This window comes from Vigna unguiculata, chromosome 3 (genome assembly GCF_037176805.1).
Source record: "Vigna unguiculata cultivar grain cowpea cultivar isolate G323 ecotype 2 chromosome 3, ASM3717680v1, whole genome shotgun sequence".
Classification (NCBI taxonomy): domain Eukaryota; kingdom Viridiplantae; phylum Streptophyta; class Magnoliopsida; order Fabales; family Fabaceae; genus Vigna; species Vigna unguiculata.
Window position 1 is genome coordinate 69,150,375 of NC_140794.1, and position 24,027 is coordinate 69,174,401.

At 34.0% G+C, this 24,027-nt stretch overlaps 3 protein-coding genes across 4 annotated transcripts; 2 read left to right on the plus strand and 1 right to left on the minus strand.

Annotated features, from left to right (window-relative positions):
- Window positions 1-1,690: 1,690 nt before the first annotated feature.
- Window positions 1,691-4,803, plus strand: LOC114175854 (endoglucanase 25-like). Its single transcript, XM_028060691.2, has 5 exons — window positions 1,691-2,323; window positions 2,410-3,185; window positions 3,579-3,714; window positions 3,804-3,976; window positions 4,080-4,803. Exons 1-5 carry the CDS (start codon window positions 1,951-1,953, stop codon window positions 4,479-4,481), a joined length of 1,860 nt encoding a protein of 619 aa, XP_027916492.2. The 5' UTR covers window positions 1,691-1,950; the 3' UTR covers window positions 4,482-4,803.
- An 82-nt stretch (window positions 4,804-4,885) lies between these two features.
- Window positions 4,886-9,761, minus strand: LOC114175856 (uncharacterized). 2 transcript variants are annotated; one of them, XM_028060692.2, is made up of 5 exons: window positions 9,600-9,761; window positions 8,329-8,598; window positions 6,710-6,946; window positions 6,381-6,598; window positions 4,886-6,096 (listed from the first exon to the last, which is right to left on the minus strand). In XM_028060692.2, the coding sequence occupies exons 2-5, from the start codon at window positions 8,581-8,583 to the stop codon at window positions 5,832-5,834; spliced, it is 975 nt and encodes a 324-aa protein (XP_027916493.2). In that variant the 5' UTR covers window positions 8,584-8,598; window positions 9,600-9,761; the 3' UTR covers window positions 4,886-5,831. The 2 variants fall into 2 exon arrangements, with proteins under 2 accessions (XP_027916493.2, XP_027916494.2); XM_028060693.2 differs by lacking the exon at window positions 9,600-9,761 and adding an exon at window positions 9,369-9,514.
- Window positions 9,762-12,474: 2,713 nt separating this feature from the next.
- Window positions 12,475-21,633, plus strand: LOC114177173 (sodium/hydrogen exchanger 6-like). The gene is made up of 21 exons (XM_028062430.2): window positions 12,475-12,768; window positions 12,856-12,915; window positions 13,009-13,033; window positions 13,122-13,207; window positions 13,299-13,410; window positions 13,772-13,834; window positions 13,972-13,991; window positions 14,061-14,155; window positions 16,813-16,841; window positions 16,950-16,981; window positions 17,064-17,111; window positions 17,203-17,263; window positions 17,344-17,441; window positions 17,529-17,604; window positions 17,706-17,725; window positions 17,901-17,998; window positions 18,144-18,253; window positions 19,471-19,575; window positions 20,227-20,321; window positions 20,416-20,486; window positions 21,122-21,633. The coding sequence occupies exons 1-21, from the start codon at window positions 12,524-12,526 to the stop codon at window positions 21,184-21,186; spliced, it is 1,614 nt and encodes a 537-aa protein (XP_027918231.2). The 5' UTR covers window positions 12,475-12,523; the 3' UTR covers window positions 21,187-21,633.
- Window positions 21,634-24,027: the final 2,394 nt, after the last annotated feature.

Genomic DNA, 24,027 nt, shown 5'->3' on the forward strand with positions numbered 1-24,027 from the left:
CAATGTTTAAAATGATTCTCATATTAATGGAGTACAGGTGATACTATTTGTATTACGTTGCATGTGTACTGTATATATGGCTAATTAATGATAACTTTTTAATTTGGGAGAAATTTTGCAATTAGTGCTTGAGTTGGATTGCAATCGTGTTTTTTATCGTTGGAGACGATTTCTTCATCTTCAATTTTCCAGTTAATCATCATCAACAAGGTAGGTGGGATTAGGGTTTTCTAGGTTGTGTTTTCTCGTGGGTTAGGGTTTCTATTTTGGAGTTTGTTTTTGTTCAAACATTCGTTACCAAAATCCTAACTCACATATTTATCCTCAAATATCTAATTACACATGTACAGACCACGTAACACATTCTAATACATACAAATAGTGTCACCTGTACAGTATTCCGTTACTGATTTAAACGGCGTCACAGAAAAGGACCAAATAAAATACGAATTACAAAAATGAGAACTATTTTAAATATTCTGTCAAAATAAAGACCATTCAAAACAAACACTACAAAAATAAGACAAAAAAAGGTATTTAGGCCTTTCAATAACAGAATTTGTTTATCAGCTCCAGGTTTTGCAAACGGGTGTTTATGCCTCCTAATTTGTCTATTGAAAATAATCTTTGGAAGCCTTTACGAGCATGTAATAATTCTCTTGAAAATTCATATTATTCCATTGAAATGTCTATATTTAGTCATCTAATATGGCATTATTTTATTACATTCTAACTTTTTGGCATCATTCATTTTTTTTTGTGCGTGCTTGATTAGAAAGTATAAGAAAAGAGAAAAGGTAATTTATAAGAACAAGAATTTATGTTTTTTTTAATTTTTAATTCAAATTTCAATGATTTTTATGCATCTTTATTTTTCTTCTAATATTAGGAAAGAAACCATAGGATAATAATGAGAGAATAATAAATTTGGTAGTGGCCAGTTGGAAATTTGGAATGTATGCTTGCGGTCAAATTGGACGCAGCTGGACGGCCCAAAAGCCATGATACACAATGGCCCATTATGGAATCAACTTCTCCAATTTTAAGAAACGCATTATTATTTTGAGAAAGAAGATTAAGAAACGCGTTAATATTTTAAGAAAGAAGATTAAACAAGACCATATACTAAAAACTCTGTTAGAATATTAATTAGTTTTTAGGTTTATTTATTTATATTTTTATTTAATGAAGTAATTTCCACAAATTTATTTTTCATACTATTTTCATTGTGTAACTTTTATTGTTAATCAGTTAATTTGTCACCTTATATATCTGAAGAAAATATTTCAATGACTACGGATGATTAATGTATAAAATATTTTATTGTTAACTAGTTTGAATTTCGCCAGTGCTAATTTTTACACTATCACATTGGTACATGTGTTACTAACTACTTTCATACCTAAAATACTAAAATGACAAATTTGTAAAGAAATTAAAGAGACTAAATTAAGAGAACAATGATCAAAACGAAGGTAGAAGTGAAAAGAAAAACAAGATTTGTGTTGTGTGGTATACAGCTCTGTTTCTGTTCCTAATTTTGTCGTATTTAAATAATTGCATAAATTATTTAAGTTGATTTTGCTGAAAAATAATTATTAATTGTTAGTTGATAAAAAGGAAGAAAAAGAAAAAGGAGTGGAAGAGAGAGCCGTTGGATGAGAGAGTGCAGATTAGTGAGAGTGAGCTGGCTAATGGGTGTCGCGAACGTCAATAATTTAATATGCGAAGAAAAAAGAGAAAGAAAGAAGAGTAAGGCGCGTCACAGTCACGTGTCTCAGTAGTCGTCTCTTTCTTCTGTCTCCAGAACCGACACTCCCTGCACACACAGAGAAGGAGTCACTGCAAATCTACTTTTCCAATCACAACATTGCATTACTGCATTACGTTGTTAGATTAGGGATTGGGGATTGGAGATTGGGGATTGGGAAGTAGGGGTTGGTATCGAAAATGAGTATGTACGGTAGGGATCCGTGGGGTGGGCCGCTGGAGATCCACGCCACGGACTCCGCCACCGACGACGAGCGCAGCCGCAATCTTCAGGAGTTGGACCGCCCGGCGTTAGACGAGACTCAACAGAGCTGGCTCCTGGGCGCCGGAGAACAGAAAAAGAAGAAGAAGAAATACGTAGATCTGGGCTGCATCATCGTCAGCCGCAAAATCTTCATCTGGACACTTGGCACTCTCGCCGTCTCCGCTGTACTCGCCGGTTTAATCACTCTCATAGTCAAAACCGTCCCACGCCACCACCACAAGCCCGCCCCTCCCGATAACTACACTCTTGCTCTCCACAAAGCCCTCCTCTTCTTCAACGCCCAAAAATGTAACTACTCATTTCACCATTTTTATTTCTTTATCGTAATTCTAATTTAACTGATTAGTTGATTTGGTTTCTTGTGTTGTGCGTAGCGGGAAAGCTTCCGAGGCATAACAACGTTTCGTGGAGAGGGAACTCGTGCATGGCCGATGGGAAGAAGTCTCAAGGTACGTCGAGTGCGATCAAGGATCTGATAGGCGGTTACTACGACGCCGGTGACGCTATCAAATTCCATTTCCCCAAGGCCTTCGCCATGACGATGCTCAGTTGGAGCGTTATCGAGTACAGCGCTAAGTACGAGGCTGCCGGCGAGTTGGCTCACGTCAAGGAACTCATCAAGTGGGGAACCGATTACTTTCTCAAGACCTTCAACCACACCGCCGACACCATAAATTCCATCGCCGCGCAGGTTGGCTCCGGCGACACCTCCGATGGGAGCACCACTCCCAACGACCACTACTGCTGGATGAGACCCGAGGACATCGATTACGACCGCCCCGTCAAGGAGTGCAGTAGCTGCTCCGATCTCGCCGCGGAGATGGCGGCGGCCTTGGCGGCCGCCTCGATTGTGTTCAAGGACAACAGGGCGTATTCGCAGAAGCTGGTTCACGGCGCCACCGCGCTGTATGGCTTTTCGAGGAGGCAGAGAGGGAGGTACAGTCAGGGTAACGAGGCATCTGTGTTCTACAATTCGACTAGCTATTGGGATGAGTTTGTTTGGGGAGGGGCTTGGATGTACTTTGCCACTGGGAATTCGTCTTACCTGAAGCTGGCTACCACTCCCGGCCTTGCCAAACATGCTGGCGCCTTCTGGGGAGGGCCTGACTATGGTGTCCTCAGCTGGGACAACAAGCTTACTGGTGCTCAGGTAATTCCTTTCGTCTTCTCCCTTCGTTTTTTCACTTATCTGCGACCTTCAATTTTGACTCAACACCTCTAAGGCAGTTTGAATTGTCAACTTCTGTGTTCAGTTCCAATCAACCATAGCTTTTGATGGAAAAGTTTATCCAAATAGCTTTCAAGTATTTACTGCGTTTTCATTCTCGATGCTTTTCAACTCAAAACTTGACCCATTCTCATTACTTGTTTAACTTCAGAAGGTTCCCTTGCTTTCACCCCATGCTTAATTTGATCATGCTGTAGATCGTAGTCATGTGGACCATTTGATTGACTGCTTCGTTTTCAATTTATAAGAAAGTCAGTTCTGGATATATGTTCAAGAGTGGAAGGAAAGTAACTTAATGTTTTGTCTTGTATTTAGGTTCTTCTGAGTCGATTGAGGTTGTTCCTGAGTCCTGGTTATCCGTATGAAGAAATTTTAAGGACATTTCACAACCAGACAGGCATAATCATGTGCTCCTACCTGCCAATGTTCACCAGCTTTAATAGAACAAGGGGTAAATAATTCTCGAGTTTCGACCTTTTTTCTGCACAACAGGTTTTCCATCTATTGTTCTAATGAGAATAACGATGTCTTCTTCACCAGGCGGCTTGATTCAATTAAACCACGGTAGGCCTCAGCCTCTCCAATATGTTGTCAATGCAGCATTTTTGGCTGCCCTATACAGTGATTATCTCGATGCTGCTGATACTCCTGGATGGTACTGCGGACCCAATTTCTTTTCAACTGATGTTCTTCGAAATTTTGCGAAGACCCAGGTGTGTGCTATTATACTCTTTTAAATCGTGCATAATGAAAGCCTAAATATCATGTGTTTGGGCTAATTTATTTTCCTTTTCTCTTTTCTGGGTGATTTTCTAGATTGATTACATTCTTGGGAAGAACCCTCGGAAAATGAGCTATATTGTAGGTTTTGGCAATCACTATCCAAAACATGTTCACCATAGAGGGGCTTCTATACCAAAGAATAAAATTAAGTACAACTGTAAAGGAGGATGGAAGTGGAGGGACACATCGAAGCCAAACCCGCATACAATTGTTGGAGCTATGGTTGCTGGTCCTGACAAGCACGACGGGTTCCATGATGTCCGAACCAACTATAACTACACAGAACCAACTCTTGCAGGCAATGCAGGTTTAGTAGCTGCGCTTGTGGCGTTGTCGGGTGATAAGAGCTCAGGAATAGACAAAAACACGCTTTTCTCTGCTGTTCCCCCAATGTTTCCAACGCCGCCCCCTCCTCCTGCACCATGGAAACCATGAGGTGTTTTGTCATTCATCATCCTCTATCCGCCAAGTACCACATGTGACTTCAGTGTATCGATGATTTTGAAGATGGAGGTACATTAAAGCCAAGGAAAAGTGGAAGTAGTGCAACTAGGCATAGTGAATCTTGTTTGTCTAAGAACAATCTTCGCTTCAAGAATAGCATTAAAATTGATAGTGGTACTTGAGACTGTCTTTTTTTTTTTTTTTTGTGATATACGTAGTATGTATGTATGTATCAAATCTTGAATTCTTTAAACTTGAAAACGAGCATAATGTAAGGAACACGTTGAACTAATGTTTTAGAGTAGTTACTTTACCCAACTTTCTTTTTTCTTTACAAGTTTGAGGACTTATTTTTTTTTTTTTTCAATTTTGCAAAAGCTCGTTTGTTCTGCATGTGTTCACTCAAATTGCTCCTTCATTCTCAAATAATTGATTGTTGGTATAAAAAATTGCTATTTACAACGAAACAAGTGTTTATGAGATTTGAGGTTGAGACCAATTCCTATAGACCTGCATGCACTTGCCAATTCAAATAAAACAAAAATCATTATATCAAAACCGGAGGCGGCGACAAGTTGCATTTCGTTACTGAACGCTGTGCTGATTTTATATTCCAACTTCAAAGCCGCTGAATGTTCTTTCCTGTACTGCATCGAATCAGGTGCCATATTCTAGGGACTGGTCCTCATGTCTAGTCTAGCACTGTGGGACATCATTTCTTTTTCATGCGGGAGTTGTGGAAATCATTGACCGACACATGTTCCCCATGTCTACATTGGTGCGTGTAAAAGAAATATAATTGATGAATATGGCATTACCATTAACTTGATGAAGGGGGCATCAACATCTACAATTGAGCTTCCGTGCTGTCCAATCTCTCTACTGGCAGTGGCAAAACAGGAGTGTCATACCAAGGTTCCAAACCACCGATACACTGTTTCACACGCATCTGCTGAATAAACGACTAGCACATTGTATGACAGCATAAGATGGTGATTCAGACTATAATGCAGTGTCAGTCAGTCAGCACCGGAACAGAACGACATAAGGATAGTTCAAGAGAGGTCACAAATTTACATCTGCAATATACATGGTTCCAATTTGAAACTCAGACGTATTGCACAAAACAATTCAATCAGCCCTTCTCAACTCTCTACATAAACCATTGTTGGCCTTTTTGTATTTTCTCCTTTAACCTGTTCTCAAAATATTGTTATTATATTACAACCCAAAATGGCCTATGGGAGAAATGGGGTTGTCATATGAAAATCAAAAAGACATAAAAGGAAAAAATATTATAATTTATAAATGTAATTCAAGAGCAACTTGTTAATAAACGAGTCACGAAAATTTCGACCAACTAGGCTGTTTAGGCCGTTCAAGGGGAAGCTTCTCCAGCTCAAAACACCCCTTCTCAGAAACAGAGGTCACTTCCTCATTCAACCCTGACAATTTGAGTTCATTGAGCGTTCTCTTTGCATAAACAGTGAAAGCAATGGTGGTAACTATTGCACTAAAGAAAGAAATAATGTTGTATACGATTTCCACAGTAGTCAAGTGGTGCCTCCCGTACTGTGCGTCAGCCAACGTCTTTAATAACCGACCACTGACGAAAAACATTAAGATGTTAGTGTGGGGGTTAAGAATTATAAAGAAAAACACAAACACCCTGGTAATCGTGGTAAGAAAAAAGAGTTTGAGTTAGTGAGGGTATTTGTCTGAAGATCTAACAGAACTCCAAAAAACTTCGTCTTCTAGCCATATCAGAAAGGAGGAAATGGCAAGTGTCTTTGCAATTACAATACATTTACAGTTCCTCTTTCTTTCTAATCTTTTTCTTTAGGGAACTCATTAAGCCAATGAAGGACCCTAAATAGAAAGAAAACAAACCTGTAGATATAGATGAAAGCTTCTGGTACCATTCCAGCAATTGACCCACCTAAGTAGGGCCAAAACCTCATATTTGTGACTACCACAGCATAATTGAATATAGTATAAGGAAAAGGAGAAACCCTAAACAGTGCAACGACTTGAAATTGATGAAACCAGTTCCCCTCCCCAGCAAGCCTAATCATTGCAGCATTCCGGGGCCATCTCCTTAACCATCGCTGGAGAATATAAAGGCAACAATCACAAACAAAAGGAAAAAAACTAGTCAGAAAAAATACAGCACGAAATTTAAGAAGACTCTTGATCATATAAGAAATAAAATGACTTACATGAATGCGGTCACGGAACGGTAGCCCAATTAAGTAAGGCAGGACCATCCCAACAGTTGTTCCAAACATTATTATAACGAAGCCAATGCCATAACCAAAAATCATCCCGCTCAGCCACATGGAGGGGCCAGAAGGGATTAAGAATACTGGGAATAAAGCCAGAGAAGCAACAAGTACCAGAGCAAGAACTGGACGGCCAAAGGCAGCAGCTTCCCATGCCATAAATGGGTAAACAGCCTGCATATCAAAATTAAAATGATGAAGCATCAAAAAACTAATTTAATCAAATATTACAAGCATCCATATGGAATGCATTCCATTCCACAAGAGCTGAAATATAGAGTCTGAGCTTGCTTTTAGTAGTAAAGATGTCATTACTATAATGCTCTTTTTTAATATCATGCTCAGAAGTAACCTTAAAATGTCAGCGGGATTTGGAAAGTGAAAATGAAAACAGAAAGTGTGCAAAAATAATTTCTTGCTGAGTTGAAAGAAAAGAGTCCCTCTTGTGCTTCTGCATAATTTCATCCATGCCATAGATCGCACATCAAGTCAACTCATCTAGGGTGTGTTTGGATTGCACTTAAAAAAATTACATTTGGTTGAATGAAACTGAAAAAGTTTTATGATTTTGCTTTGAAAACAAACCACGTTTAAAGTTCAATGAAACAGAAAAAAAATTGTCAAACATCATTTGTAACTTTCTATGTAAAGTAAACTTGGGTTTGAACTCCGAAACATTAAACCAAACACACAACTAGAGATTTCCTTCAACACATTTACAAAAAATATGGTAAATTGTTCGTTTGTGAAGCATGATTTAAATCAAGTGGGAGGAGAGCATGGAACTAGCAACAATAACTATGAAGATTGGCTCGGTGAAATCTTGATTATGGTTTCTAGACTGTCTAATGTAGTAGACCGCTTGATATTTCAAGAGTGTTTGATGGTACAAGACCATTTGTCTACAGAGCATGTGGTGATCGCCTAACCGTTATCAGACTGTAACTTCTTTCATTTGTCATTAGAGACTCCGCCTTGTTGTTGACGTTTCAAGCTCAGATGTGGGAGCACTATTTATGTGTCTTCTCCAACAGTTTAGGCGTGTAACAATTATTTCTCTAGATATAAAACTTTGTATAAATTATTTAACCAATTGAGAATTGAGAGTTCATTGAGAGAAACTTTGAGTTGTAACTTTGGTTAATAGTAAATTTTTTACTGTGAATGTAGATTGAAGGTCGTTAATACTTCGATTGAATCATGTTAATTTTATGCGTTTTCTTCATTACTCCTCTTTGTTAAACGTCTAACTGTTGCAGGTTTCTCTATTATCATTGTTATTCATTTGTGTTTGGTAAACGGTCTAGTAGGTTTGTTTGAACAATTTCCACAACAATTACTGAGCTAACATATCATTTCATATATCATCATATATCATCTCTTCAATAATATATTTCAGTTAAAAACATTATAAGAACAGCGAAAGTGACACAGGATTGCCACAATTTAGTCCATATCAACGAATGCATATTAGCCAAATAACGTCAATACCAGTTCATTCTGAACAGAAAATGAAACTGTAGTACCAAAATGGTTGTAAAAGTAAGAGCAAATACCTTTTTGAAAAAGAGTGGCACTCCCCATCTGATAAGAATAAAAGCAAGTAACACAATGACAACACACCATAAAGAGGATTTAGTCCACCACCAGAAAGACTGTAATCTTGATTCTGCTCGAGGCAGCAAGATTTCAGATTCAACCGCCCTTGTTTCATCAGGTATGACCAATCTAACATATTCACTATTCCCCCTCGCATGAGAGCCCGAGCCTGCATGTTTTTCCAACACCTCTGATGATTCTTGTGTCATCATTGAGATGCCGGCAGGCTATAATAACAGCAGAAAAAAAAAATCAGAATATAAGCATCAAACTGAGAGTGTATGATTCAAAATTCAAAGTGCATATCTGATTCCACTCTAAATAGTTACATTACGGCAAGAACAGTCAGCAAATAACAATATATAAAAAAAGAGGGACACAAGGGATTCTATACCATCATTGTAGGCAAGTAGCATTCCCAATATTATGACAATAAAGCCAACTTAATAAAATAACCCAAAAAGAGATAGAAGACACCGAAAAGATGTTGAACTGACTTATAATTATATGCAGGTGAGTATTAAGGACGTAAATATTTCAGAGATCCGGTAGGGTGCTCTGTTAGAATAAATCCAAGTCAGACAGAAAGAAAAAAAAATGGACTACAAGAGTTATTGCATGAGTAAAATAATTTTAATCTTATGGGTGGAACAAATTTTCTTCAAGCATAATAAAAATTATGGCTGATGGACAAAAACTAAATGTAGACAGCAATATCGGTAGGTTTATAATGCATTTCAATCAGATATATCAGTAATCCCTCGTCTTCGATGAAACTCTCAATTTTATATACTTTAAGAAACTGCACCTCCTGCTACGTAATTCCAAAACACTATGTTTGAACTTCTAAATTTCCCAGAATCCACTCAATTTCCTAAGCAAAAATCAATTAAATAAAAAATATTCTGCTATCGAAGTATCTACTTGGAGACCGTGACGGAAAAAAAAAAATATAAAGACAACCTAGAAACAATTGCAGCAACTAGACGGAACCTACCTTCTGATTCTCCCACCAATCGATTGAATAACATTTGTATTCAAAAGAAAAGCGAGAATGGGTAGGGAAAGGATAAATATTATATACAGAAGAGTTGAAATTGGTGAATTGGTGAATTGTTGAATTGGTGAATTGACAAAGAAACATAATTATTTTGGAGGAATACCCAATTAAAAAACAAAGAAAAGATATGAAAGTAGCTTTTGCGACAAGTGAGACAATGAAACGAACCTTGGGAGAAGGAGTTGAGCTCTGGCAATTTACGAACACAACAGAGCAAAACAGAACAAAAGTGAATGGTTGTGGCTGGGTTGGGTTAGATTCTGAATTTGATGGAAACGTCCCACTCACGCTACCATACTCATTAACCAACTAACTCCTTTTTGCCCCTACCTTGCCTTTGCTTTTACAAATGTTTCCTTGTCACATTACACCAACCATACAAACGCACCACAACCTTGTCTTTTTCTTTTTTCTTTCTTCTATTACAAATATAATGCATCCACTTTTTTCCTCTTGATTATTTAGTTATTTAATTTTCTAAAAGTTCCACAACATTAATTCATTATTAATGTAGTGTCAATTTGCTAACATAATCTATTCATTTCGTAATATTAATGTCAATTACTTATATATTAATTGTAAGCTTTCAAAAAAACATACTTTAATAGTTACTGCTACATTCACATTTTGTAATAATAGTTGTAGTATATATTTAATAACGGATAAAGTTACAAACTAAATAACCAAGTACGTGATTCAAATAATATAAAGTTCAAAATTACGCATTAACAAATTATAGCGTGAAAAGTGGTTTCAATAAAAATATAAGAAAACTATTTTAGTCTTATTATCTATTTAATTTTATTTAGCTTCGGGCATCGAGGTGTTCAAACAAATGTTTCAATTTTTAAAAGTGCAACCTTGGGACAATTTTTCTATAAATCAACAATGAATGGTTAACAAATAGATATTGATGATTTTAATTTAAGGATAATTTAATTTATAACCAACAAAAAACAAGAATTTGTTAAATTTAGAAATTATAAAAGGGGTTAATGAATTATTTGGATTTGCAAAAAATGCATTATAGCATAATAGTGAACCAATGAAAAACATGTTGGAAAGCTTTACCCACCCTTCCTAGGGATTCCTACGGGTGACTATCAAAAACTAAAAAAAATAGAAAAAAGGCATATTATTTTCTTTATAAAACTAATTTAAATAGACGATTTTAATTACAAAAAATAAAGTATGTGCATGATTTACTTTAAAACTTATTTGAACATTATTTTTTATTAACATTAGAGAAATCAAATTCATAAAATAATCTAATGCTAACAAACATAAATTTTAATTCTTTAAAAATATTACACAATAAAAACATTTAACATACAATAATTATAGTCTTCATCAATTATTTAAATAAGTATATTTTTATTTATTAAACTTTGACAAAAAGAAAATATGAAATTCGCTAATGTGTTAAACTTTGATAGAGTTTAATCATAAAATTTTGAAAATTAATATATATAACTTTGTAAACCAAACTTTAGTTATGTATTAACTAATATTTTAAATTAATATTTGACTTGTTTACAAGTAAGATTAAACTCAAATATTAGATTGTTTAATACGTAAAAAATTGATTTTATTGAGTTAAAATAATTATTTTAATTAATTTTTTAACTTTAAAAATTAATATATATATATATATATATATATATAAATTTGGAATAATAAAAATTATTTACTGGTATAAATATTAATAGTAAGGCTAAAAAAATAGTAGTTGTTTATATATAAATATTTTCTATTAATAATTAGATTGATTATAATAATGAATAAATTCATTTAATATAAAAAATAGAAAAATGAAATATATAATTAAAATTTTATAGTCCAAAACACGTTTACAAATTATAGACTGAGAAGTGAGTTTAATTCCAATATAATCAAAATATCTTCAGCCTCACTGTTAATAAAAATATTGATTCAAATCTGTCAATTTTTAAAAAAAGTGGATGAGTAAGGAGTGAGTGATGGATCTTTTAAGAATCTAAAGGTTTGTACTCTCCAAAATTTCTATATAAATTTTGTAAGTAAAAATATATACATATATATATATATATATATATATATATATAATATTTAATTTTTATATTAAATTATGTATTGATTTTCTACATTTTATTTTAAACTTTTTATTCCTTCAAAATTATTTCAAATTTTTTATCCCCAAATTTTGTAATAAAGTTTAACTACTTTATAGACTTCGTTTTCAAAATTACAGTAAAATGTTTAGAAACAAACATTGATGATTTAAATTTACTTATAATTCAATTTATAACCAATGTATATATAATGTATAAACTTTAGAAATAAAGTCCTACCAAATTTAAATAAAAAAAGAGATAGTCTACCAATAAAAAAATAGTCCGAAAAGTTTTATACATATGACTGAATTAGGATACCAACCCACCAAAAGATTATAAAGAAGTAAGAAAAAGAAAACAAAAGAAAAAATTATATTATTTACATTGTAAAATTAGTTCAAATAGGTAAGTTTACTTAAAAAGACGTAAAATATTTAATAATTTAGTTTAAATATTATTTACATAATTTTTATTAGAAGAAATTAAATTCATAAAATAAACTAACAATGTCATAAAAAACGTATATTTTAATTCTTTCAAAACATTAAAATTAAAAATTACATAGTAGAAAATTTAAACATAATATTTTATATAGTTATTTTGTCAATTGAAGAAAAGTGGGTTGGCCCCGCGTGATCTGAGATTTTGAAGTGCACCTGATAATGGAGTGACACGTGGATATTGGACTTATGAAAGAATATAATAAACAATTTAAAACGTGATAATGGAGTGACACGTGGATATTGGACTATATACGAGGAAATATAATAAACAATTTAAAATAGGTTAGAACATAAAGTCAAAAATGCACTTTATGTGTGAAAGGACAGATGGCAAAGGCGCTGACTTCCACGTGGCAACCCAAACTGAAACTGGCCATAGCAAGCAATGCAGAAACTATAAATTACGATTATTTGATATTTAATTAATGGTTTAGTTACTTCTTACAAGAAGAGAGCGTGATAGAGACAGCGAAAGGGAATTGGGTCGATTGAACTGATGACGGAGGGTAGCAATCCAATATCTCCGGCGGACGGCGTGGACGTGATCGGCGGCGGCAAAGAGCAGCAGGCGGCGGGAGTGGGGATTCTCCTTCAAATAATGATGCTGGTTTTGTCTTTCGTGTTAGGTCACATCCTTCGTCGCAAGAAGGTTTACGTTCTTCCCGAAGCCAGCGCTTCTCTTCTCATTGGCTTGCTCGTTGGTACACTCGCTAACATTTCTCACACTCAAACTAGTATCAGGTCTCAATTCACTTTCTATTGCCATTCTTATTCTCTCATTTCTTTTTCTGATTCTCTGGAACCTCACTCACTTTCTATCACAAACAGGGCGTGGTTCAACTTTCACGAGGAGTTTTTCTTCCTCTTCCTTTTACCTCCTATAATATTATATCCTTAACCACTCGCATTCTTCTGCTGTTCTTTAATTTCATCACAATTACTTATTGCTTTCATTTCCTTGACCTTGCGCTTTCGCTTTACTCAGTCTGGCTTCAGTCTCTCGCCTGTAAGTTCTTTTTTCTTGTCCTTTCACTCTTGTTGCATTCTTTTGTTTTCAAATTGGTTCTTTCACTTTGCGTTTTCGCTCTTTGCAGAAACCTTTTTTTTCTAATTTTGGAGCTATTGTCACGTTTGCCATACTGGGCACCTTTCTGGCTTCCATTGTGACGGGTGTCTTAGTGTAAGCATTTTTTTTTTTGGCATTTTTCATTTTTTCCATTCCAGTTTGTTTCCTTGTGATTCGTTTCCTTGGTTTGCTTCTCTGTCCACAGTTATATGGCTGGATTGATGCACCTTATCTACAGATTACCTTTTGTTGAGTGTCTAATGTTTGGTGCACTGATATCCGCAACCGATCCTGTTACTGTTTTGTCCATATTTCAGGTGATGTAGTTTACGTATTGCTTTAATTTTTGTTTTCCTATTTGCTTGTACTACATGCTACATACACTTGTTCCGAGTCTCCTCGCTTCTAAGGTTATGTGCCAATTGCTCCTTAATGCAACATGGTGTTAGTTGTGAAGAACCATTTTGGGTAACCTCTTTCTAGAGCTCTTCTGCTCCCTTTACCAATGCTTTTCACTACCATTTTATTAACTTGTGAAGGTTTTGGCTTTCCTAATTTCAATCCCACTACCCTGTCATCTGTTATCTTTCTATTTCATTTTAGTATTATAATATGTTATGCACCTTACATTCTGATTCGATTTGTTCCTGATGGGCGCTTTTGCCTGCCTTATTGCAGGAGCTTGGCACAGACGTCAATCTTTATGCCTTGGTTTTTGGAGAATCTGTTTTGAATGATGCTGTAATTTTCTATTACTACAACGTTTCTTTTTTACTCGTGAAAGTGAATCAATTGTGATTTAAATATGGATGGTACCACTTGCTGATCTTTTCCCTCTTTTATGTCTCTCCTTTCTGACCCTTAATCTACGCTGGCAGATGGCTATTTCTTTGTACAGGTATATGGAAATTTCTACGTTTATAAAAGATAACCTATCATTATTTTGACTCAAATATTCACCTTGCAGGACAATGACAGTGATTAAAAGTAATCCATCTGGACAAAATTTCTTCATGGTGGTTGTTAGATTTTTAGAGACTTTTGTCGGGTCACTGTCTGCTGGTTGGTTTTAGAAATCTTACACGAACTCTTTATGTAGTGTTTATGGGCTTTAAAGTTGATTATCCCCATCTACTTTCGTACTTTCCCAACCTACTCCCCCCAATTTTTGTGTTACTTAATCCCTTCTACTTGGGATTTAGATTAAAACGAAACTAAGTTTCTTATCAATTTTAATGGTTACATAAAATCCTTATATTTGGTGAAAATAATCCTTTTGGTGTCAATTTATTAAAACATGTTAAGGAGAATTCAGAAAGTACTTTTTATTTGTACCACTTAATGAATTCACATATATTATCAAAATAGGTGAATACCACTTTTATGATAGAAATTAGATGCAAATTGATATTCCAGTTGTTCAAATGAAGCATTCAGACTCCAACTTGTTTGAAAGGAGTTTGTCATGTTTAAAAGAAGCACACATAATTATATTGGTAATAACAAATTTGGATCTACCTGTGGAAGATTGTTGTAATACTTGATTGATGAATAATAGTAGAAAGTGTTAACAGTTGGTGGAGGATGCAATGTCCGCTGTGTGATAGACATGAGAAACTATTATTCTTGTTCCAAAATTAGATGAATACCACTTTTGTGTTAGAAGTTAGATGCAGATTGATATTCCAGTTGTTCAAATGAAGCATTCAGTCTCCAACTTGTTAAAAGGAGTTTGTCCTCTTTAGCAGAAGCACACATAATTATATTGGTATTAACAAATTTGGATCTACTTGTGGAAGATTGTTGTAATACTTTACTAATGAATAATAATGGAAAGTGTTAACAGTTGATGGAGGATGCAATGTCCGTTGTTGTGACAGACATGAGAAACTATTATTCATGTTAGAAGTGGAGTTTAAGTCTAACTGAACCCCACAAAATTGACTTGTAAGATGAGGTTTGCATCCCACTTATATAGTATGAAATTGCCTTATCTCTAGTTGATGTGGGACTTCCAACCCCCCTCCCCCCCACCCCTCATGTCAAGGTATATATATCTCGTGCGTGGTCTTATCTCTGGTTGATGTGGGACTTTCAAATCTCCCCCCCCCCCCCCCTCACGTCGAGGTATATATATCTCGTGTGTGGATCTAGAAATGGGTGGTCCGTTAGCGGCCCGATAGCGGGTGAAGCAGAATGTCCAAGAAATCTCATTAGGATAGGCTCTAACCTGTCTCTGATAGCATATTAGAAGCGGAGTTTAAGCCAACTCAACCTCACAAACCAGCTTGTAAGGTGAGATTTGCACCCCACTTATATTGTATATTGTATGAAATTGTCTTATTTCTAGTCGACTTCCAACAATTCCTATTGAAAAATTAGATGAATACCACTTTTATGATAGAAATTAGATGCAGATTGATATTCCAGTTGTTCAAATGAAACATTCAGATTTGAACTTGTTATAATGATACTAACAAATTTGGGTCTACTTGTGGAAGATTGTTGTAATACTTTAGTGATGAATAATAATAGAAAGTGTTAACAATTGGCGGAGGATGCAATGTCCGTTTTGTGACAGACATGAGAAACTATTATTCCTGTTCTTGGAGATCATATTGACCGGTTAATGTAGAATAGATTGTCTTCTTCACAAGACCGAGATGGTTGAATCCTTTGTTGTGGTGACTTTTGTTGTTATCCTTGTCCTTCTACATTTCTCCAAGAGTCAACTAAGGAGGGTTGTCACCTGTAAGAATTAAGATACCTGAGTTAGTGAGGTCAAAAGGTGAGAAAGTAAAGAATGATGTGTACTTGGTTAGGGTTTATCCTCCCCTATATATACCACATTTATCACAATGGTCATGATCATGCGAATCGTCATGATAAGGATTGATTTGTATGTTCATACTCCTTGTTTCCTACTACAATTATGTGATCATTTTGGGGATTGAGCAATTGTACATGTGATGCAGGAAAAGATTGTGCCAACTTATTTGTTGAACGATATTGGTTGGTGGCTTTGGGCTACTCTGGGTGCTTGGTCATTGATAAGTATCCAAACATTTAAAGAACCCACCTTCAAAATCTAGCTATTTAGTGGGGATAAGAGCATTTCAAGGAATCGCTTAACCACTCTTTTTCAAGAGGTAAGTAACCAATCACCTGGAGAACCCACCCTTAAAAGCTAACCATCAAGGGATGAGAACCAAATACTTTAATACTCTATTGAACATTTCATCCCTACTCGATGTGGGAGCACCCCGTAAAACTCAAGTCCCTATTAGTTATTCTAGAACAAATGATTCATTGTACTTGCTACTATGAATTTTTCTATTTTATTTTAAAATGGCTGTTGTTAGTAACTCAATGGTTGTTAAATAATCTCTTACACTTTGTTTGATGAGGTGATTGAAAGAGAGGGATTGAATAAGGAAAGAAGAAAGAGAATTAGAGTGAAAGGTAGGGATGACAAATAAACTTGTACCAATGAGTATTGTTTGAACTCGTTTTGAGGACATCGGAATGTCTATGAGTAATACCGTCCCCTTTTAAATTACTAAAACGCCTGTAGTTTATTTAGTATTATATTTTGAAATTTATGTAATTATAATTTATTATTATTATTATATTTGATTATTTGACATTGAAGAGAAGAAAATGTGTGTCCTTTTGGTATTCAATATTCCTGATTTGGCATTTTTTCTGTGGCTCTGCAGGTGTTGGAGTTGGTTTTGTATCTGCATTAATATCCTTTTAAATTAACCGTTGTGCTAAACATATACATATATATGGATCTTAGCAATTCTTTGGAGATTTGAAAATCAAAATATAGTGAAACCTTAACTATCAATACCTATTCAAATATTCAGGGTTGGATATTGACAAGTAAGTATTTATATTTAGTTTCTTGGTTGAATATAACCAGGTCATATCTTGAAATTACTGATCTTTTTGTTCTTCAATTTAGTCTTCAGAACTTGGAGAGCTGTCTTTTTGTTCTTTTCCCGTATTTCTCGTAAGAAAACTCCTTGGACCATTTCTACATAACTTTATTGTAAAATTTCTATAAATTTCCTTATGCTGGTGCAAATTATTTTATTTCTCAGGTACATGCTTGCTGAAGGTCTTGGACTGTCTGGTATCGTATCAATATTGTTCACAGGAATGGTAATTGCATCTTATATTATTTTATTGGTCATTTCATGTGTTTTAAAACATTCTTATGCCGACTTTTGTGTTCATTTTAGGTCATGAAGCATTACACATATTCGAATTTGTCACGTAGTTCTCAAAGATTCGTCTCTGCTTTTTTTGAGTTGATATCATCATTAGCTGAGACATTTGTGTAAGGAGGATTTAATGGCAGATTCCCTTCTAGTTCAGCATTACCTCTAAATGATGCACGTGAATCATTTTATCTAATGATCTACAGATTTATCTACATGGGCTTTGATATTGCTATGGAGAAACATAGTTGGTCGCATGTTGGATTTATATTCTCTTCCATTGTATCCTTTCCTTGGTCCTATAAATTTCAATTTTTGTGATTTGTACTATCCTGATGTTTCATATTTGTCCTCCTCCTCAACTTGCCTGGTAACCACTTCAGATATTCATTGGAATTGCAAGGTATCTATGCTGTAATTTCTGTAGTCATGAGTTGTTGATCAGTGACATATGAGCCTGTCAGGCTTTTAGCTAGTTTGGTAAAATATAAAGAAATGCATGCACTTTGACACCTCTCTGCTTAGCTTTCATATTTGTCCACGAAAATATAAGTACACTGTTTGATCACTTTGTGCAGGGCAGCCAATGTGTTCTCATGTGCTTATTTGGTCAACTTGGTTAGACCTGCCTATCGACAGATTCCGCGAAAACACCAGAAAGCACTTTGGTATAGTGGTAAGGTTTCAGAATTTTACAAATCCTTGAGTATAATCTGGAAAGCTTTCTTGATTCGGTAAATAAAACAGACTACTTGATTTTGGTGTGTTGTTCAATGCCCTGTCTTTTTGTGTTGAGTTTTGTACTTTATGAACATGTACAGGACTTCGAGGGGCAATGGCTTTTGCCCTTGCTCTGCAATCAATTCATGATCTGCCAAATGGACATGGACAGATCATCTTGACTGCAACTACTGCAATAGTTGTTTTGACGGTAGGCTTTCTCATGCTTGTCATCAAATATTTTAAGCTAATCATTAGTCATTACACTAGAAATAAATTCATGTGGAAGCAGAGTACGGTCCTTTGCTATTTCACTCTTTTGAATGTTATTTTCACGCTTTATTCTGTTTCTGACATTCCATATCTATATTCCTATCTAAAAGGCTATTTAAAGAAAGAAAACTTTATATAAAGCATGGTATGCCATTTCTATCCTTTTTTAAATTGTCATTGTGTGCATCTTTTTCTTTCTTACCTCCATAGATATTCACTGCCATGCCAGATACAAGAAATTGGTATTCTGACTAAAATCATTTGGTGCAATACACTATCCTACCTTTCTATTGTTCAAGGAGGAGTGTAGTTGCTTGCACACTCTAACACTTTATTTCTACTTGAAATTTATTAAAAATTACAAAATCATGACTGAAACTTATTAATAAAGAAATGAGACTCAAAAAAGAGTGGTTCCAAAGGTTGTTTCACTAGCACTTTTATTGTGCAAATGTGGGTTTGTCTAGGCTTGGGGGGAAATTCTCATGAATGCTTCATAATTTCTGACTGTAACCAACTAATTTGGGTTTCTCCATTCAACATACGATTTGATTGGCTGATGTAGGATCTTCCATGAAAAGGCAATCTTAGCAGTTGGACTATTATTAGCTCCATCTTCAGATGCAAGAGGGGCAAAGAAGGTTGAGAAGGAAATCAATCTATAGAGCAGGAAGGCATCAAGAAACGTGAGGATTGTATTACAATAAAACATGAAAAGAAACTGCAGGGAAAAAACATCAAGGAGACTGAGTAGTAAACTTAAAGTTTATTTAAAAAATAATATTAAGTTAGCATATTCTTGAATTTTCTGGACGAATCTTGATAAAAATGTGCAAGATCTGAATCCAATGTTAAGGAAACACTGTCAGCTTACTGATATTTAAGATAAATAGACCATTCAAGAATCTCAGCGGGAGAGACAGAAATTTGGACATTTCCAATGGAGAATACTGTGCCTCATCATCTGTCAAAAATGTACTAGTTCTGGGGTGAATTGGACAACTTGATAGGAACTTCTGGAAAATTACACGGAAGTTTGGTCCACCTTTATTTTTCTTCTTAAGTTACTTGCAGCGACCTATTTTTTTCACCACCTTTTCACAGTCCCTATACCTGGCTAGTTATTCACAATAAAGTTTGGTTACTTTATTTCAGGTATTACTGATTGGTGGTTCAACAGGCACCATGCTGGAAGCTTTACAAGTTGTAGGTAGTGACAGTCCTATCATCCAGAGTCCTTTGGCTTCAGTTACCAGATCGGTAAGTTTTTCCTAGATGAGGTTCTTTTGCTTATCAAACAGTAGAACCATCTCTTCATTTTTGTTTCCACATAATTGCCTTTTACCTGTGGAATAGCAAGAAACACATAGCTGACTTCTGCTCGAGTGAGATGTGGTTGGGGGACTGCCTAAATTGAAAAATACTTGACACATGTTTGGGATGGATTTTGTAGGGAAAATAATCGTTTCTTTTTTTATCAAAAGATTTTATTTAGATCTTGTGTATGTGACTAGGCTATATATTTGTTGCTGAAAGTAACAGAAGCATGAAAATTGACTTATGTTATAATTATGCTCTTAAATGGCATACAAAACTGAAGTTGAGTCATTCCATTAGGGAAAACAAATCTCTTGGATCTATAGTCAACCCTATAAAACCAGTTTATAAGCGAGGTTTGCACCTATTTATATATTATAATTTGGTTATATCTTTAGTCAATGTGGATCTCCAACAAAATTAAATAGTCTAGAGCTATGATCTGGAACCAAGTTTAAGTGTTAGATATAGAATATATGTAAAACTCTGAATGCAATTTAAATTCAAAGAAACTACATATTTATGAACTTTGTCATGGAATTGTATGTTTGTTTTTATTCTCTTTCAACTAACATCTTTGGTTTCATCCACAAGACTTTTGGGGGAACCAATGGTTATCTTTCTCCTGAAGATGAAGAATCATCATCAGGGAACAAAATCAAGATGAGGCTACAAGAATTTCAAAGAAGGTACCATCCGTGCTCTGAAATTGAAGATATTTTAAATGTATGTTTACATTACTGAAATTTCTAGTTTTGATTTTTCTTTGCTTTTCTGTTGTAGTACTGCATCTTTTACAGCATTAGATAAAAACTACCTCACCCCATTCTTCACTAGTCAAAATGAAGATGAAGGTATGTTTGACTTGGCATTGATTTCTAATCAATAATATATGTCAAATTCTCGCAGAAGATTAAGAATTAGTATTTGGTGTTACTATATCTGACGTTTTTGCTTTTTAATATGCTGTTTTATGCGTCTTACTAGTTCAACAAGCTAAGTCGTAGTCTTGCATTCTAAATATGAATTACCTTATTTTGAATCGGAGATTTCTTGGATGTTTTTCCCTTTCGTACTTCTATCTGCTTACAAGCACAATTCTATCCCGTTAAAGAGGAAGGAGGAGCAGGAGCATTTTTGGGTATTATCTTGTTTTTTCAAGCGATTATGACCATATTTTGGGCATTTAGAAACTAACTATTTTTTAACCTTTAAAATCTTGTTTTGTTGTTACTGTCAAACTTACATTGCAGTATTTGATCCATATTATGCACGTATGCTTCATAGTAAGTCATAAAATTCCTCCTTTATACGAATGCAAATTTTTCATGAAATATCTATCAGTTGCGATTCTGACATGATTTCTTCTCTTTGATGTTGGTGTGCACTACTATACTTGTTTGAATTTTATGAATTAATTTTAGGCTTAGTGAATAAATTTTGTTGACTTCGTATTTGCGCAATTTGGCCCTGGTCTTGGTCTTAACAGCTATGCCCCTGACTTCGGAGAACATGGGATTGGATGATGATGACCGTGAAAACTACTCGTCATGATATTTTTGGAGCAACGTACTCAATAATACTATGAAGGTTCCTTTTTGTACACACCTTGAGTCACGTGCAATTTATTGATAACTTGGAGGAATTGCCATAATAGAAGGATCATTCCAAGTTTCCAACAGAATTCAGAAACTTCGTCAAGTAGGCAGATTAGGTTGGAAGACAGACATCTTATCTGCTGCATTAGTATTCTATGCTTTCAAGTTGATGACTATGGTTCTTTCACGAAGCTGGGGATTTGTAAACTTGATCTAACATACATGTTTACTCACTCTAATATCGATAGTCCAAGATTAGGCAAGCACATGATCTTCATATAAAATATTCGCGTTATTTGTTCCTTGCAGTAATCAAAAAGATGGAGAGAATATGCATGTTGTACAAGTGATGATGATAGAAAGAAATACTAAAATGTTTCAATTATGCTATAAATTCGTTCGAGTTTGAAATAGTCTTAAACAGTCCTAGCATAACTGTATTCAAAAAGTTCATATTACCTTGTACATATTTTATTTATTTATGCTGGCTCACTGCTAGTCTTGTACGAAGTCTAATGAATATAATAGTGTATCAAGTACATGTGTATATCAACTTTATTTTAAAAACTGTGACTAGTGGCCCAAATATTTTGGACTGAGGTGGAAAAGATGAATGAACTCCGTCTTTTTTTTCTCTTAATAAAAGATTTTCAAACTAAATAATTTGAAAGCCAAAATTGACTTTTGGATTGTGTAATCAAAAGTTAAATGACTTTTAATGGATGGTGTAATTCAAAAGTTATATTTAACTTTTGAAATATACAATTACTTTTAGGTTATGTAAAAAGAAAAATAACTTAACTTTCAGATTACGTATTGTGAAAATCATTTTTTTACTTTCGGAGTGTACATGTTGAGTGTGAATTTGAGGAAAAAAAGTTAATATGATTTTGTTTGAATCAAGAAAAACATGATAAAGAAATTATATGATTTGAGATGAAAATTTATAAAAGTTAGTGGCTTGACATTTTAAATAATAGAATATTGTTAAATTTAGCTTTGATAGTTTGGATATTTAATTTATTTATTTATCTAATTATATAATTTGATACTTTAATTTTAAACTTTCAATTTTATAATAATGTTGAAATAGATGAACATTTCTAATTATAGTGAACGAATCCAATTTGATCGTAAAACAATATATTTGTAATATAAATTATGAGTATAAAAATATTTAAGTGAGTCATTCCATCTACATGTGATGGACCAAGTCGAATTATAAAAAAAAAAAATTATCAAAAAGTGAATTCGATTTATCCAATTCATTTTTATTTCAACTCATTAACTTGTATGAGCCCAATTAACACATTTTAACATTTCTAATTATAATATTTTGTCAAGACATGATTATAAGAAATGAGGTTATTTTTCTTTTTTAGCCCACAGATGCTCCATAATAGTTTACCCAATGATATCAAATTTTAAGACGAGAAAGGTAAAATAAAGTTAAATTACTCTTTATAATAAAATTATTAGAAAATATATTTTACGTAACATATTCATAGTGTTAGCTAGGGATGTTAAAAAAATTCGTACCCGCGAGTATTCGCGGATAAAACCCGCAACGGGTAGAAAATAGATATTAAAAATGGATACTCGCTACCCACGGATGCAGGTATTTTTGATACTCGCATGTTAATGGGACGGGTACGGGTATCATAGTATCCGTACCCGTGGATATCCGTACCTGTTAAACTTAAACCCCTTGACATTCTTCTCTTTCCTTTCTTTGAAATTGGGCATATACATCAAACCCTGTATAGACAGTGACATTTATGGTATGCTTGTTGTCAAACGATGGAATCAAAATAAGAATACTTGACATGTGGCAATTGAAGTTTATTATTTGTTTATTTTGTTTATTTTTTAGAAACCAATCAGAGAAAGTGAGTTTGTTGATCAAAACACTAATTAAAGAATCTCCATTGTGTTATGTCATTTTATATTTACTTTTACAATTATTTGGACTTATATCAACTTGAGTTTATTTGAACTTTATTTAAAATTTATGACAGTGATGTATTTTATTATATTTTATTTTATTTGAATTTATGATTAGATATTTGTTTTTTAAATAATTTTGCAAATACCCGTGAATATGAAAAAAATAGGCGGATACCCGCACAATGAATACCCACGGATATGGGTACGGGTACGGAGCAAATATTTATCCAGCGAGTAGGGTATGGAGGAGCTACTACCCGTACCCTACCCGCCCCGTTGACATCCCTAGCAGTGGCGGAGGATGCAAGGGGCAGACGGGTGCCACGCCCCCTTCCCCAATTTTTTTTATTTTTTTTTCATTATTTTACATTTAATTTTTTTTTTAAATCTTTAAATTTTTTAATTTTTTATATTTTTTTAAATTAAATAATATTATATTCAAAATTAATAAAAGTTAAATTAAGTATTTTTTATTTATTTTATAAAGTATAATAATAAATAATAAAATATAAAATTAAATATATAAGAAAACAAAATTATTAAGATATTTTTTATTTTCTCTCTTATTATCTTTTGAGTTTTTCATATGTTGTATTCTTCTTTTATGTTTATTTATTTTCTTTTATTACTAAAAAAAAGTTAGGTATAAATTCAGTATTTCTATCCTCATCTTTTTATATTTTCTCTTCCATTGTTAAATAAATAAATAAGGTAACTTTCTCTTGTCTCACTTGATAATGAACTATTTGTTTAACATTTAACATTATTTTTTATCTCATAACCTTTTTGTATATTAATTTTTTATTAATATAGAAGAAAAAACAATGTACTATGTGATTTTTCATAGTCA

What these genes read in the sequence shown, in the direction of transcription:
- LOC114175854 (XM_028060691.2), top strand. Translation starts at nt 1,951, where the DNA reads ATGAGTATGTACGGTAGGGATCCGTGGGGTGGGCCGCTGGAGATCCAC. An exon ending in ACAAGCTTACTGGTGCTCAG is followed by an intron (nt 3,186 to 3,578) that starts GTAATTCCTTTC and finishes TCTTGTATTTAG; the next exon opens with GTTCTTCTGAGTCGATTGAG. An exon ending in GAAATTTTGCGAAGACCCAG is followed by an intron (nt 3,977 to 4,079) that starts GTGTGTGCTATT and finishes GTGATTTTCTAG; the next exon opens with ATTGATTACATTCTTGGGAA.
- LOC114175856 (XM_028060692.2), bottom strand. Translation starts at nt 8,583, where the DNA reads ATGATGACACAAGAATCATCAGAGGTGTTGGAAAAACATGCAGGCTCG. An exon ending in TGCCACTCTTTTTCAAAAAG is followed by an intron (nt 6,947 to 8,328) that starts GTATTTGCTCTT and finishes TTTGATATGCAG; the next exon opens with GCTGTTTACCCATTTATGGC. An exon ending in CGTTCCGTGACCGCATTCAT is followed by an intron (nt 6,599 to 6,709) that starts GTAAGTCATTTT and finishes TATATTCTCCAG; the next exon opens with CGATGGTTAAGGAGATGGCC.
- LOC114177173 (XM_028062430.2), top strand. Translation starts at nt 12,524, where the DNA reads ATGACGGAGGGTAGCAATCCAATATCTCCGGCGGACGGCGTGGACGTG. An exon ending in ATGGCTATTTCTTTGTACAG is followed by an intron (nt 13,992 to 14,060) that starts GTATATGGAAAT and finishes TTCACCTTGCAG; the next exon opens with GACAATGACAGTGATTAAAA. An exon ending in ATATTCATTGGAATTGCAAG is followed by an intron (nt 17,726 to 17,900) that starts GTATCTATGCTG and finishes CACTTTGTGCAG; the next exon opens with GGCAGCCAATGTGTTCTCAT.